Source organism: Carassius auratus, chromosome 45, assembly GCF_003368295.1.
Source record: "Carassius auratus strain Wakin chromosome 45, ASM336829v1, whole genome shotgun sequence".
NCBI lineage: Eukaryota > Metazoa > Chordata > Actinopteri > Cypriniformes > Cyprinidae > Carassius > Carassius auratus.
Genome location: NC_039287.1, coordinates 13213404 through 13230584, shown reverse-complemented (window position 1 = coordinate 13230584; position 17181 = coordinate 13213404). Strand labels below are relative to the sequence as shown.

Genomic DNA, 17181 nt, shown 5'->3' with positions numbered 1-17181 from the left:
GCTTAATTATCGCTGACTTTATTCCTTGCTGTTGTCATATAAACGTGGAGAAACATCTATCACAACGTCACTGACAGAAAAAATTAAATGGTACCTTATGTTTCTAAACTATTTGTTAACATGTCCGGCGGTGTATAACCTAAAAGTATGTATATTATAAAAGTGTGTATATTATAAGCACTCATTAGGGGAAACCTTTCGTGTTGGAATATAAACCGATATATACTATAATTTGTACTGACTGATTTGAACAAGATTAATTGGAACCCATTCAAACCTTCACTGAAGACATCTTTATAATTCAAAATCGCCATTTGCAGATCTACCTATGAACACATGGGGGCAGCAGGCAAAATATATTTTGTCAGTAAGAGAGAGAGAGAGAGAGAGAGAGAGAGAGAGTGTCTGTGTGTGTGTGTGTATAATTACTGTAATTTAGTATACAACTATATATATATATATATATATATATATATATATATATATATATATATATATATATACCTTTTTAAGGTTTTGTAGGTATACAGTTACAGAAGAATATGTTTAGTAACATATTCTGAGTAATTTATAACTCCTATAGATTACTCAGAGATTCTTCTTTAATAAAGTTTTAACGCATCACCATTTGTAATGGCTTTGCTTTATTAATAGACAATAACTCATAAGCAATAATAAATATGAAAATAACATTGAGGAAGTCTTCACCACAGGGTACGGCCCCAAACTCAATACTCTTGGGCCTTTTATAGCTCTTGCATACAATCTACATATAATAAAACAGCACAGCTAGATTGCTACACAGTGTAGCTAAAGCCACAAGTCTTCCAAAACGTCATTAAAAATTTCATAATCGAATCTGTAAAACTGAATTTTATGAAATATTTTTTAAGGCCATGTCATGTGTGTTTTTAGAGAAGGCTAATCAGAATGATTTATGGCATTTGTCATCGCTGTAAGATCTCACATGTAAACACTCCTGTGTGTTTTCTATGTGTGTTGGCTCTGAAAACTCCCCGATTCATGGTTCTATATTGTTCTCACCAAACGAGTCTTTCACACCTCTGCCAGGTATTACACATTATCCGCATTATTCTTTTATCATTATTCTATAGTTTTTATTCCACCTTTATTAGCCTTTATTGTGGTTTTTCAGGATTTACAAAGACACAAAGCTGCAATCTCGATTTAATCTCAGTATGCATTTAGCCCTTATTTATGAAAAATACAGCAAAATATTTTCTTACGACCTTAAGTGAATTATTGTGACAGAAATGCATTATGAAGAATAAATGCACCTGCTATTAGTAGCATTAAAGCTAATGTTAGCATCAAGCTACATCAGATAATTTATGAAATTATTAGTACACTTTTACTCAAAACTCACTTTAAACCCAATGTCTGTTGTGAGAGAGTTTGTCATATCCGGTTCGCGAACAAATCATTCGATGTAACCGGATCTTTTTGAATCAGTTCACAGTAAAGAACCGGTTGCATCGGTTTTTGATTTGGTGAACTGGTTCAAGAAGATCCGGTTACATCGAATGATTTGTTCGCAAACCAGATATAACTAAACTGTTGTGTTTTGAACTCTCCCACAACAGACACGGAAGAGAAGACAATGATGAATAAAGTCGTAGTTTTTGCTATTTTTGGACCAAAATGTATTTTTGATGCTTGAAAAATAATCTAACTGACCCTCTGATGTCACATGGGCTACTTTGATGATGTTTTTCTTACCTTTCTGGACATGGACAGTATACCGTGCACACACTTTCAATGGATTGACAGGAAGCTCTCGGACTAAATCTAAAATATCTTAAACTGTGTTCTGAAGATGAACGGAGGTCTCACGAGTTATTAATGACATAATTTTTGGCAAACTAACCCTTTAAGTTGTAATTATTCTAAGTCATCTGTTAATGTTTGCAGCTCCTGTTATAGTTAGAAATCTCTTTTATCAATTTCATTATTCTTTTATTCAAAATTTGCTGTTTCCACATACATTTTATAACAGTTATCAATTTGAAGTCCATATGGTGCTGCTGCTCCAGGTTTCTTCTTTGTTCGGCGACACTTCTCCACTTTTGCTTGCTTTTGGTGTTTCTATTTTCTTCCACTTGTAGCCCTTGAATGATGAGATCACCAAAGTCAACATTTATTTTACCTGTTTCACAATTCCCTATAGAAATCGGCCCAGTTTGGGAATTGATCTGAAAACCCCATATTTGCATCATTAAAAATATATATTTTTTCCTTAATGGGGTTCTGATTTAGTAGTAAAAACTCTAACTTTTTAATATATGTTATTTCTTAAATAGAAATATATCACTATATACACTATAGCTGAAAAATGTATATAAAAATAAACAGGTCAACTTGAGATTTGAATCTGTGGCTTAAGGAAGTACTTCTGCAATTGAGCATTTTTTAAAGGCACTTGTCTGTTGTTTTATTTACACACTTGTGCCATCAAACTGTTGTATGAAAGCTATATCATACTCATAGACATGCAGTATGGCTCTATATCAGCACGGTTGTGATTACATACAGTACTCGTCCTGTGACCTTTTGGATTTCAAATGTTTTTGAAGTTAATATTCCACTCATTATTTACCATTAACGGCATTCTGATTTATAACAGGAAGTAACACAATAACCAGACAAGGACAGTATGCGTTTTTCTGTTTTCTTGCCAATGGAAGGAAGCCTCATTCCCCACTTGAGCCATTAACTATACCATATGTGTTCAGTCAATAAAAGAGAGTGTGTGAAAGAGAGTAATACAAAGCCTCTAAAGTATTTGACTCCAGGATGCCTCATATAAAAGGTAGGTTTCCTATCTGAGGATGTGTGCAGTGTTTCCTGCCCCCTCCTGACTCTTCCTCACTGTCCCCAGAGCTGGACCCTCATTAAGCTTCCTTATTGTTATTCCCCTCCTCTTTCCATCCTTTTATCCCCCTGCCCATCCATTCATGTTGCTTCTTCAACCATTTTTAGTGGCCTCCTTTGCATCTTCCGCTTTGTGTTGCCTAAACACACACTAACCCCATTTTTCACAATACCTGGGATTTATTTTTCATTGTTCTCTCACACTGTATAAATATAGAACTTTATCCATCCATTCATTTGCCAAATCAAAATGCTTGCGCTTGTCATCTGTGGGGTCATAAGATTTCATAATGATTATGACTAAATAACATGAGTATTTTTTGCTGCATGCGTTTATTTTGTGAATCATAAACTCACAATTATATATATTCTGTCCTCAATAGTGTATCATATCTGGGGATAGTATGTGCACTCATTCTTCTACTGGACATTGTCTGTCTCTTTACCTCCTCCGTTCTGTATTTCATCAATAGGCTTATTTTAATATCTTATTGATTTATCAATCAAAGGTGGAAAGACACACTAACCCCTGCATGCACGTGTGCACTCTCCAAGAACGCTGGTCCATTTACATGGTCTTGAATCGTGATCTTCAGAAGAAAGTTTCATATGTTTAAACTGCATTTTTTTAATGCCGTTTGCTTGTGTTTATATGACATTTCAGAATGCAAACTGCCGGAATAAGCCATTTTATAAGTGCACATAAACATGGCAGGTATAATTGCATGTATGTGTTTCAAAGGGTTAATGCATTTGATTGTGTTGATTATATTGCTTTCCCACTCTATTGTCTGTAGGTTCTTTTTCCATGGCTTTTCCATGTTTTCTTTTCCAGTACCCAACACTGATGACAGAGCAGGAACTGGCAAACCTTGGCCAGGACCACTGACATGTATGTAATAAATAGAGTATTAAATCACTTTTTAAATACCAAAAAAGAAAGAGAAGAAAATGTATGTTATTAACTTAGAGTCAGGTCAGAATTTGGAAACTTAAAAGGAGGTTTTGAATGTTTTTAAAGCTTAAGTGTGTATTTTCTATCAACAAATGAAATTGGTTTGTTTGTCTACAATCTTCCAATGGTTTTAGATAAACATATATTCCATCACAAACTAAAAAAATAAGATGCAATATATCCAGGTTTCCTACATACAAACACACATTGCATGCAGCAAGTTTCAAACCAAATGTAGTAGTCTGCCTTCTACACAGTATGAGATTTCAAACACATTTAATGTCTACACTTTTCACACAAATCAACCTACTGTAATAATGTAGCTTACTTGTAGCTTTCGTTGTGAAACTGTGACAGAAAAAAGTATTTTAATATTAAAAAAATCAATCTATTTTTCGGTTATTACAAGAACTCATGGTAGCATAATAAATGATACAATTCTTCTCCATCCCTTTTTTATTCCTTTTTGTTTTTCATTTGCCTATGTTGCTAAAAAGCAATGCGAAGAACAGAGTTCCCTTTGAGGGCTTTCCATGCCTGCTGTTTGCATGAGTCTGAAAGATAGGAAGTGCTCTCTTTTTCCTGATCCCCTGCTCAGAGTGGGAACTCTTATAGGTACTACGACTCCCAGCAGAAATGACCAGGACAGGAAACATGTGGTGGTTGGAGACTCTAACCCTTTCGATCCAACCCCCACCTAAAAACCAAGGCTTTTTAAGACCCATAAGGCATCAGTTCACATGTATATACCAGCAACAACCAAAAAGAAACTAAATGAGTATGCCAAAATGTACATTTGCTGCATGCTTCAAATGTATAAATCAGACAAATACTTGTCTTCTCAGACAAGGTTATTTCACAAAATACCAAGTCAGTTTTTATGCAGTATTAAAGACATTAATCTATACCTATTTATTAAATTACTTAAAAAAATAACAGTATCTTTCTTTCAAGACTTGCCATATACTTATCTTCACAGCTACTTGAAAACACTTTTTCTACTATGCTAATTAGTATTTCTATAATTAAGCCTCCCGTTACATATGCATAACATTTCACTGATTCATGATTACAGTGGAATATTGGGGAAATGTAAGGTTGCCATAACTGTAAATGTTTAGTCTCTCTGCTCAAGAAATTGTGTAACCACTGTAAACAACTAACAGTCGACCCAAGGCCTGATATTGTCCATCACTCGTGCACAAGGCCTACGTGCATTGTTTGCCTGGAGATGTCCTGTGTCATATGGCTAACTGTTACACAACAAAAGATCCACCCTCCCCGTTCCAGTTTGATCCTTTGGATCCACCCATATCCCACTGTCAGCTTCTATGGGACATTCTATCTCACCCTGCTGGAAAAACATTGGAGGTTACCATTGGGGGGGGGGGGGGGGGACAAATACTATTGATGACTGTAACAATTTAAAGTACAGATTGTTTACAGACAATGGAATAGTCAAAGTGTTTTCCTCTGCAAAATAAGTCTGCTTTACAAACAAGCCATTTGTAGCAATTTTATAAGTTACTCAGAAGGTGGCCCAGATGTTCAGTTGTAAAGACAGTTTTGTGAAAAGAAATTACAATTTATAATTTGCTAATATTAAGCAAAAATTAAAATTAATTTAAATCGTCCAAGGCGAACAATTAATTTTCAAATTCATTATACTTTTTAGACTATTCACATCTTTCTTAATTATGGGGTCACCATGCCGCCTAAATCACTATGATTTTCACCCTGCATTTAGGGCATTTATTTTATTTTATTTTATTTTTTGTGTGGAAAATCTTTAATTTATGATTGAATTAGGTCCCTATCGTAGGCCTAAACTGATCTCTGATAAAGTGATTTAGACGGTTCTGTTTAGTCCTAGAGATCTATATTCTTCTGACCTTAGGCCTCTGGAGTCTGCATATATTTAATGAACAGTAGCCCAATGTCTTTGATTAGTGTGTCGCTCCTCCCTCCCTCGCCTTCCTCTCTATCAACGCACTTCAGTCACGCGTCAGTCCGTGAGCGCGCAACAGGTCTCTGTCAGTGTCAAACGCAGAAGAGCGCAAGGATTTCTGTCCCTATAGTAGCTTAGATTCGTCTCTACAAGTTTTCGGATTTAAATATAAAACAAAACGCATCTTAAAGAGGACAGCTGTGTCGTTTTATCGTGATGAGGAGTTAAGGAACTTCTGAATTTTGGTTTCATGCCGGGACGGTCCAGTAACGGACGATGGCAAAGACATATCATGTGCTTTCTCTCATCGATATCCTCTTTACCATCAACTTGGTTATAGGTATGGCAAAAACGTCTCTATGCAAAAAAATAGCATACTCAAACATTAAATATTCAAATACTCACATCATCATTACTCTTATCATAATAGGCAACTCATCCAAATTTTTGATTGATCGCACCGTTGATGCTGAGTTTCAGCTCGTAATGTTATCCGCATTGTAAAAGCTTTATTAAAATATTTATTTATGAAAACTGTACACCTGCTACTGATTTGAAATAACTGTAATGATTTTTCTCAGCACTTTGTCCTTTTATCGGTGTGTGTGTGTGTGTGTGTGTGTGTGTGTTTGTATATATGCATTTATATAATTGCATTTGCAATTATATAAATGCATTTATATAATTTTTAGTTATAGCATTGCTTTATTGTTGTTTTTAATGGTGTGTCGTGTTTGTGTGGGTAAAATTAAAATCTTTCTTAATGTTAGATGATGCAAACCATCATGTAGTTTTACATAATTAAATCAATATTATTGTGAGCACATTTTATAGTAGCATGTAATAGTTAGTATATTATATTAATTGAAAACAGTTTAATATTGTCACTCTGCTGCTGCGTATTAAAGTGTATCCGGAGCTTAACATAAATGTATAGGAGTTTTTTCAGTATAAAATTGCAAAATTAATTTGTTGATTGATTTGAAATTTCATTATGGTATTCACAACTCTATGCTGTAAGCATTATATAACAATTGCATTAATCAATGGTACCTTTTTATCTTTCCAATCTGCTCCACCACTGCTAAAATTTAATTTATTCAAAATAAAAGTATAGTTTCAAGATTTCAGAGAGATGTTTGCTTTTAGAACTTCTTATTATTTCCTCCTATTCTTTCTTGCCCTTATGTTTTAATTCCCTCAGTTCACTCTTATTCATCAGATACAATAAAGCCCTCGCCACCATTGTTGTTTCAAATGCTTTCAGTTCCTGGCAATTTAAATGTTAAAACAAGCAGTTGAATAAGTTAGTCTCCATGGAGTGCATGTGTTTTAGCATGATTTTTTGTGCCCATAAGAGTGTGTGTGTTCCCATAGTTCCTCTGGAGCAGGAATCCCACCTCAGGCTGTGGAGCACGGGGCCATTTAGCCAGGCCCCGGCCCATCTGCCCAGGCTTCCTGTTTTGACACATCCAGGCCTCCGTGCTGCCTTTGCAGCTCCAGTGGAAAAATATGGCAGGGTCCCACATCGTACTGCTCCACAATGCACTGTGCCATTCTGTGCTATACATGTCTGCATCCCTTATATATCTAATGTAAAACCACGCCAGGCTATGGATAGGCATTCATGGTTCCACCACTCTTGTGCTTTCCCTGTAGACTGTGTGAATCCATGTTCATGTACAGAGACAAACACTAGTTTGACCGTTTGTTTGAGTGGCAGTGTTTCTTTGAACCTTTTCTGAACATGAATTGTTGTGGAGCATGCAGTGGATTTAACCTGGTGGTTGTGCTAAAGCTGTGAAAATGGCAACACACAGTCTCTTTATGTGTTGAAAATGCACTTGCATAGAGATAAAAAGGGAAAATGGAGCTGCTTTCAGATGAAGTTGGAGATAAAGTGATGTTTAGGATTGAACTAAAGTATTCTGGGCTCAAAGTTAACCATGTCAGGGAGATCATAGGAAAGGTGCATATTGTACCTCTTTAAGTTTATTTTGTCTTGAGGTTGATGTGATGTATTGCGGCCACATTTGCAGTGATTTATTATTCCGAGGATTGCAGTCCTACTGTTTAATGGAATCTAGTAACACTTTTTCTTTATTTAATTATTTTTAATCTAAAAAAAAAATAAAAATGGTAACGCTATTTTAAAGTCACATAATTACACTAGTTTCATGTGCTCACTACAGTAATAACAATTAATTATGCATTAGGCATTAGCATAAATATGCATAAATAAGCAACTAACTTTAAACCTAAACATAACCCGAAAGTGTATACATGTAGTTAATTAATATTACTCAGCACTTACAGAAAAAAATAGCCAAATAAAAACCGTTTCAACCAGAAACTAGATTAAAAACTTGGCTTGAAAAAGCCTAGCTAGAAAATTTGAAAAAGTTTTAAAAGCTTGCAGTCTGAAAGTTTTCAGTTTGAAGTACTTTGAAAGTTAAAATAGTTTTAAAGATTAAAGTTTGAATGTTTTCAAGGCAATTCAGTCTATCAGAAAGATAAGTAGAAAACATATTGCTAGGGTACCTGGGGTGGTTGCTAGACTGTTTCTAGTATGACTAGCATGTTGCTAACATGTTTTTAGCATGATTAGCATGTTACTAGCATGTTTCTAACATGGTTAGCATGTTACAAGCATTATTAGCAAATTACTAGCATGTTTTTAGCATGATAAGCATGTTACCAGAACATTTTTATCATAATTAGCAAGTTTTTAATATATATATATTAGGGGTGTAACGATACGCGTATTCGTATTGAACCGTTCGGTACGACGCTTTCGGTTCGGTACGCGGTACGCATTATGTATACCGAACGGTTCGTTGGACTAATTCATTATATAAAAAAAAAAAAAAAAAAAAAAAAAAAAAGAGAAATATAATGATATGCGTTCAACAAGGTAGCCCAATAACCCAAACGACGTAACAGGCAACGCCCCTGACACTCCCGAAGAAGAAAAAAACACCATCTTATATGTTTATGTTAGGCTACTCAGCAGGCGCTCGCTCACTCAGTACACGCTGAAGGCTCGTTGCAAAATGGCCAATGTGTTTAACATACCAGAAAAAAGAAGATCCTCCAGTAACCAACAGGTCTGGTGTTTGGGTGCACTTTGGATTCCCTTTAAGCTATAATGGTGATGGCAAGAGAGTGGTGGATAAAAAAACAACGGTATGTCGCATCTGCAACACGACAGGGTACACCAGCGGGAATACAAAAAAAAAAAAAAAAAAAAAAAAAAACACCAGCGGGAATACTTGAAACATGTCAACTCATTTACGCTGACATCACCTTATTGTGTCAGTATCTGGGAAAAGACGAAAAAAATGAGAAACAAGCACGCAACAAACTATCTCTGCAGCATTTAGACACCGGTATTATAGCTTACAGGGAATCCAAAGTGCACCCACACCAGACCTGTTGGTTATTTTAGGATCTTATATTTCTGGTCTGTTAAATGCATTAGACATTTTGCACCGAGCCTTCAGCGCGTACTGAGTGAGCGAGCGCCTTAGGGGCCATTCACATATCGTGCCTAAAAACGCATGGAAAACGCTAAGCACGTCTTTCTCCTCCTTTCCAAAGCGCTCGGGCAGAAGCGCTCATGAGGCGTCTGTCTTTGCTAAGCAACAATGACGTGCTCTCTCCATGAGACGCGGAAATTTCAGCGAATGATAAATGGATTTGCAAGCTCTAAAAATCGCTTGCAGTAGCTCTGCTACTAAATTTATTTCAAAATTGCAATCCATATACAACTGTGAACAGCTGTTCCTTCATCTTGGCTGAGTTTTCAACGTTGTTACGGGAAAGGATGAAGCTGATTGGTTAGTTCTTGTCACATGACCCGCGGTGCGCTTGCAGCATTCTGAAAAGTTGAGATGTTTTTACATTTTGCTGTATCTAAAACGTACCGAACCGAACCGAACCGTGACATCAGTGTATCGTATCGAACCGAACCGTGAATTTTGTGAACCGTTACACCCCTAATATATATGTATATATATATATATATATATATATTAGGGATGTCAAATTTCGATTATTTCCATGATCGATCGTCGTTTAAATTAACGATCAATTAATCGATTAATCGTTAACCATAATACTGCAAAATGCGTCTATTGCAGGCACGCAGTCAGCGGTATGACAGGATGTGCAAAAGCCACACACACACACAAAACGCTTTCTCACTTGAATTAAAGAGGTTTTAGTCTGAATAAAATGCTAGTAGCAGGATTATAAAATGAATAGATGCGATTATGATCATTTGATAAAATGAAGAGAGCGCGCCATACTTTTGAGGTCATTTTACTTTGTTGACAGTTTCCAATCCCGCACGGAGAACGCTGAACGCGCCTCTTTAAATGGTTTTGTGGTGCTCGTTGTTGTATTTTAAAGCACAATTGCAATGTTTTCAACTGACATTATTGTATAAAATTATCCGAAATGTGGAGCGCGTGTGACTGCGCTGCACATTAAGTGAACTACATCGGCGCTGCTGCACCAAAACACAGTTGCTCACATTAATTTGATCCTGCTGGATTCTGTCCTAGAAAATGTCAGATTTTTAAAAATCCGGCATACAGCGCATTAGATCGTGACAGTGCATGCGTGCAGACGAGGATGAGCGAGCGCGGCTTTGGCTAGATTTATTTGGAGGTTATTGCTCATGTCTCATTCGGCACAAATCGAAATGTTTCCATATTCGCAATGTATTTGAATGTTAAACTATTATTTATAATGTAAACTAGGCTTGTACTTAACACGCATTCGCATATAGACGGAAAAGATGATCCTCTTCATATGAGCAAAAACGTCCTTGGCATAACAGCAGAGTGGACCGGTATATTACGGTCTATTTAAACTGACCAGTGTAACCTTTTAATGTTTAGTTGACATTTTATTTTGATAATGAACAGATTGCGATGTAAGTTTGAATCGCTAGAATATACGTGTGCAGCAGGCTCCGGGGCGATCGAAACAGCTGAGACATTAAAAAAAATATATATATTTTCCGCAAAAGTGTTTACTTTAATTTGTGCACACTCACAATAAAAACAGAAGATTTGTGCTCTTGTAAAATAAAGCAAACAAACAGAATGCGTTGTCATCCTTTTTTTTTTTTTTTTGTGAACTTATGGAGCGCCCACACTTCTGTTTTAAATCCGTTAATCTTAATTAGCCTATTTAAGTCGGATATATTTCGCATAGCCTATAAAAAAAAAAACAAAAAAAAAAAACATGAAAACAAATTGTTATTTTTATGTTGGGCCTATTACTTAGTAGGCTATAAATTTTCCTTAAAGCATCCCATTTTGTCCCAGGGCTTAGAACCTGTGCCCTAGTCAGGTCCATGCAGAAACTTGTGAACGATGCTCGGCGTCATCGTTTAGTGACAGCAGTGAATGCTCCAGGAATGTGTCGGTCACAGCGCCTATTAATCGCTGTTTTGAATCCAGCAATTATTTATTTAGAAATTATAAGATCTGATTATGACAAGTGTGGTATAAAAGCTTTGTTTATTAGAGGAATAATAGGTTAACTGGAAAATGTTAGATCGCGACCATGCTTTTGGACCCCATAGTCTTCATTTACGCGGCTTTGTTCTGGTTTGCCGGTTGGTCACGAATTTGCACAAATTCAGTATATTTAGGCATTGTTTCTTTTCCTAAATCTTCATAGTGTAACCCTCTAATTTCCCAGGTTTATTTTATTATCTTTCGCTTTTAATAACTGTTTTCGCATCTCTTACTGTGGTAAACATGGGAAGGGAAATTAAAGATTTCATGAATTAAGAATTCGTTCGATTTATTAATTTATTCCCTTATTTCACTTAAATCATGAGTTATTTAGGGAACAAAATTAATGAAACATGGACAATTGCCACATTAATAATTCGTATGAATGAATTAACAAGTTGTAGGAATGAATAGACTACCTGTCCTGTCACTGTGTCCCGCAGCCCTGCAAAGCGCACGATATAAAACAGTTATCTGATGAAATGATTAGTAACTACATTTCTATTGCATTTAATGTTGAAGAACTTTTATGTTGTTTCTATTTTAATGTACTTTAAAGTTTAAATCACATTAAAAGCTTAATTTGTACATTGTGAATGAATGATGATGCTTTTATATATCGTCACCGTCACTCACAGCCGCTCGCACGTGTTGAGTGCGCATGAGCCGCACGCAGCCCAACATTGAATCGGTTAACCGACCATCGATAGCCTTAATCGATTGCATCTCTTATCGACAATTAATCGATCATCGATTAATCGTTGACATCCCTAATATATATATATATATATATATATATATATATATATATATATATATATATATATATATATATATATATATATATATATACATAAAATCAGATAATAGTTTAAGTGTCAATCAAAAATATTTTTAATACACAAAAATCAACAAACATTTTATTTCATTATTTACAGGGTAGCCTATCTGCAAAATTTTTAAAAATGAATTAAGGCAATTTATGACCCATTTTAAGAGATGCGCAAGTAAAATGGACACGGTATGAGTGGTGTTGAACAATGTTGTAACTTACGGTATTGAGCCATAAAATTACATGATTTGCAGTTCAGATACAGGTTTTTACAAAAAAAAAAAAATCTTATACAACAGTATTTCAGCCTTTAGACCATTGAAAAGGGATACATCAAGCATATAAATTATGTCAATTTATACATATAAATATTATTGTCTTACAGTAATTGTTTAGATTTTTAGAAGGCACGTTAGTATGTTGCTAGCATGATTCTAGCATGATTAAAATGTTCCTAGCATGATTCTAGCATGTTTAACAAGTTGCTCAAATTTTTTCTAACATTATTAACAAATTACTAGAATGTTGTTAACATGATTAACAAATTTAATAACACATGGCTTGCATGATTCTTGCAAGATTATCATGTCACTAGCATGATGCTAGCATGTTTCTAGTATGTTTAACAAGTTGCTAGCATTTTTCTAGCACTATTAACAAGTTATTAGCATGTTCAAATGATTACCGAGTTACTAGCATGTTTCTACATTTATTCTAGCATGATTAACATCTTACTGGCATGCTTCTAGCATGTTTAGCAAGTTGCTAGCATGTTTTTAACAAGATTTGCATGTTACAAGCAAAGCGTTGCATTAGCCTTTTTTAGCACGAATAGCAAGTTACTTGCACGTTTTCTAGTATGATTAGCATGTTACTAGCATGTTGTTAGCATGAATAGCAAGTTACTAGCATTTTATTAATGTTTCTAGCATGATCAGCAAGTCGCTACCATTTTGTTAAAATGTTTCTAGCATTCTCAAGCCAACTTAAGTTATTTGCGCTCGTAATAAATGGCTCATATGAAATTGATCTAAAGCCAGAATAAGAGTTTAGTCCTCATTAAAATCACTCAGTGAATAATCATGTCAATATCTACAGCTTTTTCTGATCAAAACCTTTTGGGTGTTTTTTTTTTTCTTTCTTGCAGCGATAGAGCTCAGGTTTGTGCCTGATCCTCCAACCTTAAACATCACTGAGAAGACTCTCAAAATCAATGCTTCAGATACACTGGAGGTCACATGCAGGTAAGCTTTGCTTCTGACGAAGAGCAGTTCTGTCTTGAAATGTACTTTCATTTCCATTCTGAAGCTACCTTTTATCAGAAGGGTGCTGTCTTTGTTACAGATGAAATTTTGATTGTAAAAACAGAAACTAAATATCACTTAAATGTTGTCAGTTTACTCTGTTGACTGTCTTTTCAACCTGTTACACAGGGGGCGTCAGATCCTGGAATGGTCTACACCTCACAACCGAACCCGTTCTGAAACCCGGCTCATTAAAACAGACTGTAGTGGCAATGGACTGTTCTGTAGCACTTTAACGCTCTCCAAAGCAGTAGCCAATGAGACTGGAGAGTATCGCTGCTTCTATAAAAACCTGCCTATAGAGGATGGAAAGACTTCTATTTCTGTGTATGTTTTCATACAAGGTATGATTCTTGAGTGTAAATTTGTTACGTCATTTTTCAACAAATAGATGAACACGTTTTTCATAACTTTCTGACCCTTTCACCCACTCCCTTTTGAAGAAAGTGGGAGCGAGAGTTGGAATGTTACAAAAAAAGTGTTCATTGCATTCTTCCTATGTTATTCTTCGGGACAAACCTCTTGATCTTCAAACATTATAAACTCTTCATTTCGGTAGAGCCACCACATTTTAGTTCGCTTTTCAACCATAGCTGCAAACTCCTGCCTGATCCAGACAGACAAAATGTAGGAAATGGGTTGTTTTAAGTGTGATTTTAAGTGTGAACTTACTTTATTCCACGCCTGTGGAACTCGCCTATCAAATATAACAATTTGCAAGTACTGTCATATCTCTCATGTAATCTGAATAATGTATCAAGCGAAGAGTGAAGTAAAATTATACTTGATTTTGATAACATTATCTTTTCTGCATTTGTTTTTGTTAATATCTGGTTGTTAGTCCAAAACATACAATGCAATGCCTATGTTTTTAGATTATCGTACACCATTTGTCCGAATGGCTCAAGATTATGATGTGGTGTTCATTCGGGAGGGAGAACAGGTGGTCATTCCCTGTCTGGTATCTGTGGAGAACCTAAACGTCACACTTTACACTGTGAGTGTTTATAAACATATAAACACATATTCTCCTGCCCTATTTGGTAACCTTCTATTTCTATTTGATCTAAACCGAAATTTTTGTCGGCATAATTTTTATGTGTTAAGTATATTTCAGTGATGTCAAATAATATTTTTGATTTAAAGGTACCATAGAATGCATTGAAACAGTAAGTTTTATCTAAAAAAACCCCCCACAGATAATTCATTTTGGCTTGTTGAAATGGCCCATTTTAATGTTACTGTGTTACTGATCCTCACTTTGCTTCCAAATGCAATTTTAACTACCACATTCCTATTCACAATCATTCTGGTAGCACATGAAGGAAGCATTAGTGAAAACAGGCAAAGACAATGGTAGCTTTAGCAACATTAGCCTTACAGAAGAAGCTTTTTTGGAAAACAATGCTTGATGCTTCCTTTGTCTGGAGTTTGCAAACGAATCGTTGGTATCGATCTCTCTTTCAGAAGCAATCTTTGCACAACTCCAGTGCTGAACTGACCCTTGTTTGTTAAGCAGTACGGTGTGAAATGTTAGCACAAACGTATAGGACAGCTACAGCAAAAAAAAAAAAAAAACAGTAATGGCAGACCGCTGTTTCTCACTCAGGGCTGTGTATATTCTAATAGAGCACAGATCGTCACAAATGTGCAGGACTTTCCCCGACCAAAACGTCATAGTGGTGAGAAATCTGGAACTACTTGTGTGGAGAGACAGTTTATGATTTATTAGGATTATAAATCAATGAGTGGATGGATTTTCACCATTATTGCCCAGCTGTTTTCACACACTGCGACCACACAGCTGTGATCAACCACCTTATAAAACAGATTTTTGCATTCTATGGCACCTTTAAATAAAACCATTAAATAAAAACATTAGTTTAGATGTTGTAAAGTTGTTTGGATAACTTTGAGGGAGTTCTCAGTATCAGCAAACTACACTACTGTTCAATTTTTTTAATGTGTTTGAAAGAAGTCTCATATATCTCACTAAGGCTGAATTTAATTTAATAATTTAATAACAAATAATACAATAAAACCGTGATACTGTGAAATAATATTACAATTTTAATTATGACTTTTATATTTGAGTATATTTTAAAATGTAATTTATTCCTATGATGCAAAGCTGAATTTCCAGCATCATTACTCCAGTCTTCAGTGTCACATGATTCTTCAGAAATCATTCTAATATGCTGATTTGCTGCTCAAAAAAAACATTTCTTCTTCTTCTTATTATTATTATTATTATTAATGTTGAAATAAGTAGTTGTGCTGCTATATTTTTTTTTTTGTGGAAATTGTAATAAACTTCTTGTTTTTAGGATTCTTTGTTTTAGAGAAATAATTTGTTACATTTTAAATGTCTTTACTTTCCTTTTTGAGCAATTTAATTAATCCCTACTGAATAAAACTATTAGTTTCTTTCAAAAAATACTAATGGACGTTATGTATTTAGTTTTTTTCTGCTGACTACATACCTTTAATGTGACTATATGAAAAGATGTGACTATAAAGTATTAAACTAATATTTTAACATGTCGTTTACTCGTCAAGATCCCTGTGTTGTGTTGTGATTCGCCACTGGCAATATGATGTGAACAATGTGTTTATGGTGTTTGCCTTCTACAGAAGTATCCAGTAAAAGAACTGGCCACTGATGGGAAAGACGTCATCTGGGATAGCAAGAGGGGCTTTGTCCTGCCTAGTCATGTGATCAGCTATGCTGGGGTGGTCTACTGCCAAACCACTATTCAAAATGAGACCTATCAGTCCCCATCTTACATTGTGGCTGTCGTAGGTAAGCAAAGTTTATTTGGAAAGGTGAATGTTGCATGAAGTTGTGTAATTAAGAAATATGATATGACCATTGTTTGTGCATCTGAGTCATTATTTATTTTAAGTTTTGCAAGCATGTTAAAAATTATAAAACGTCTTTTGAGGAGGCAAGACTGCATTATTAGAGACTTTAGAACAATCTGGTGTGAGATCAGCTGCCCTGGTCTCAAGAGAACAATGCTCCACCCGGCACGTCCCTTACTCCCCTTCCCTCTTCCTCAGGATACAAGATCCATGACCTCACCCTGAGTCCAGCTCATGAGAGGCTAACGGTAGGGGAGAGGCTAATGCTAAACTGCACCGCTCACACCGAACTCAATGTGGGAATTGACTTTCAGTGGATTTTTCCTCATGAGAAGGTCAGTAACTTGTTCAGAAAAGTTTCACATAAGTTAACCTCAAAATTCAGCATTAGTAACATAATCTTAATTACCACCACAACAATAAAAAAAAGTTAATAGGTTAATGTCCGGTGATTAAAAACAGCCAAAAACACAGTTTAAACAGAAGCCGTCTGATACGTCTTTATTTGATAGCAGGTGTGTGACAGCTTGCCTCTGTTGATGTATGAACCATAAATCGTGACAAATAACTAGATTTTCACCTAGATAAATATGATTAAAATTTAATAATATTTTTATTTTGCAATTATTTATTTTAATTGACATTGTTTTATGTTTTCGTATATTTACAAATTTAATTAATTCATGTTGTGGCATATATACATATATATAAAAAAAATGTATGGAATACATTTCTAAAGTGTAATATTTTCTAATATTTCTGTGGTAAGTTATATTTTGTAACACACAGGCATAACTCTTATTGACTCCAGAGCAATCCTTTCAAATTTTTCATCGGCTAATTTTTTCTTT

The 17181-nt window shown here is 35.2% G+C and overlaps 1 protein-coding gene across 2 annotated transcripts in view; it reads left to right on the top strand.

Annotated features, from left to right (window-relative positions):
- The first annotated feature begins 5836 nt into the window (after window positions 1-5836).
- LOC113063322 (vascular endothelial growth factor receptor 2-like) overlaps window positions 5837-17181 on the top strand; it is a 30771-nt gene continuing 19426 nt past the window's right edge. For both annotated transcript variants that reach the window (XM_026233632.1, XM_026233631.1), the window contains exons 1-6: window positions 5837-6135; window positions 13309-13405; window positions 13595-13809; window positions 14341-14462; window positions 16100-16268; window positions 16529-16665. In XM_026233632.1, coding sequence (XP_026089417.1) covers window positions 6072-6135; window positions 13309-13405; window positions 13595-13809; window positions 14341-14462; window positions 16100-16268; window positions 16529-16665 — 804 coding nt within the window. In that variant the 5' untranslated portion in view covers window positions 5837-6071. The remainder of the gene's footprint in view (window positions 6136-13308; window positions 13406-13594; window positions 13810-14340; window positions 14463-16099; window positions 16269-16528; window positions 16666-17181) is intronic.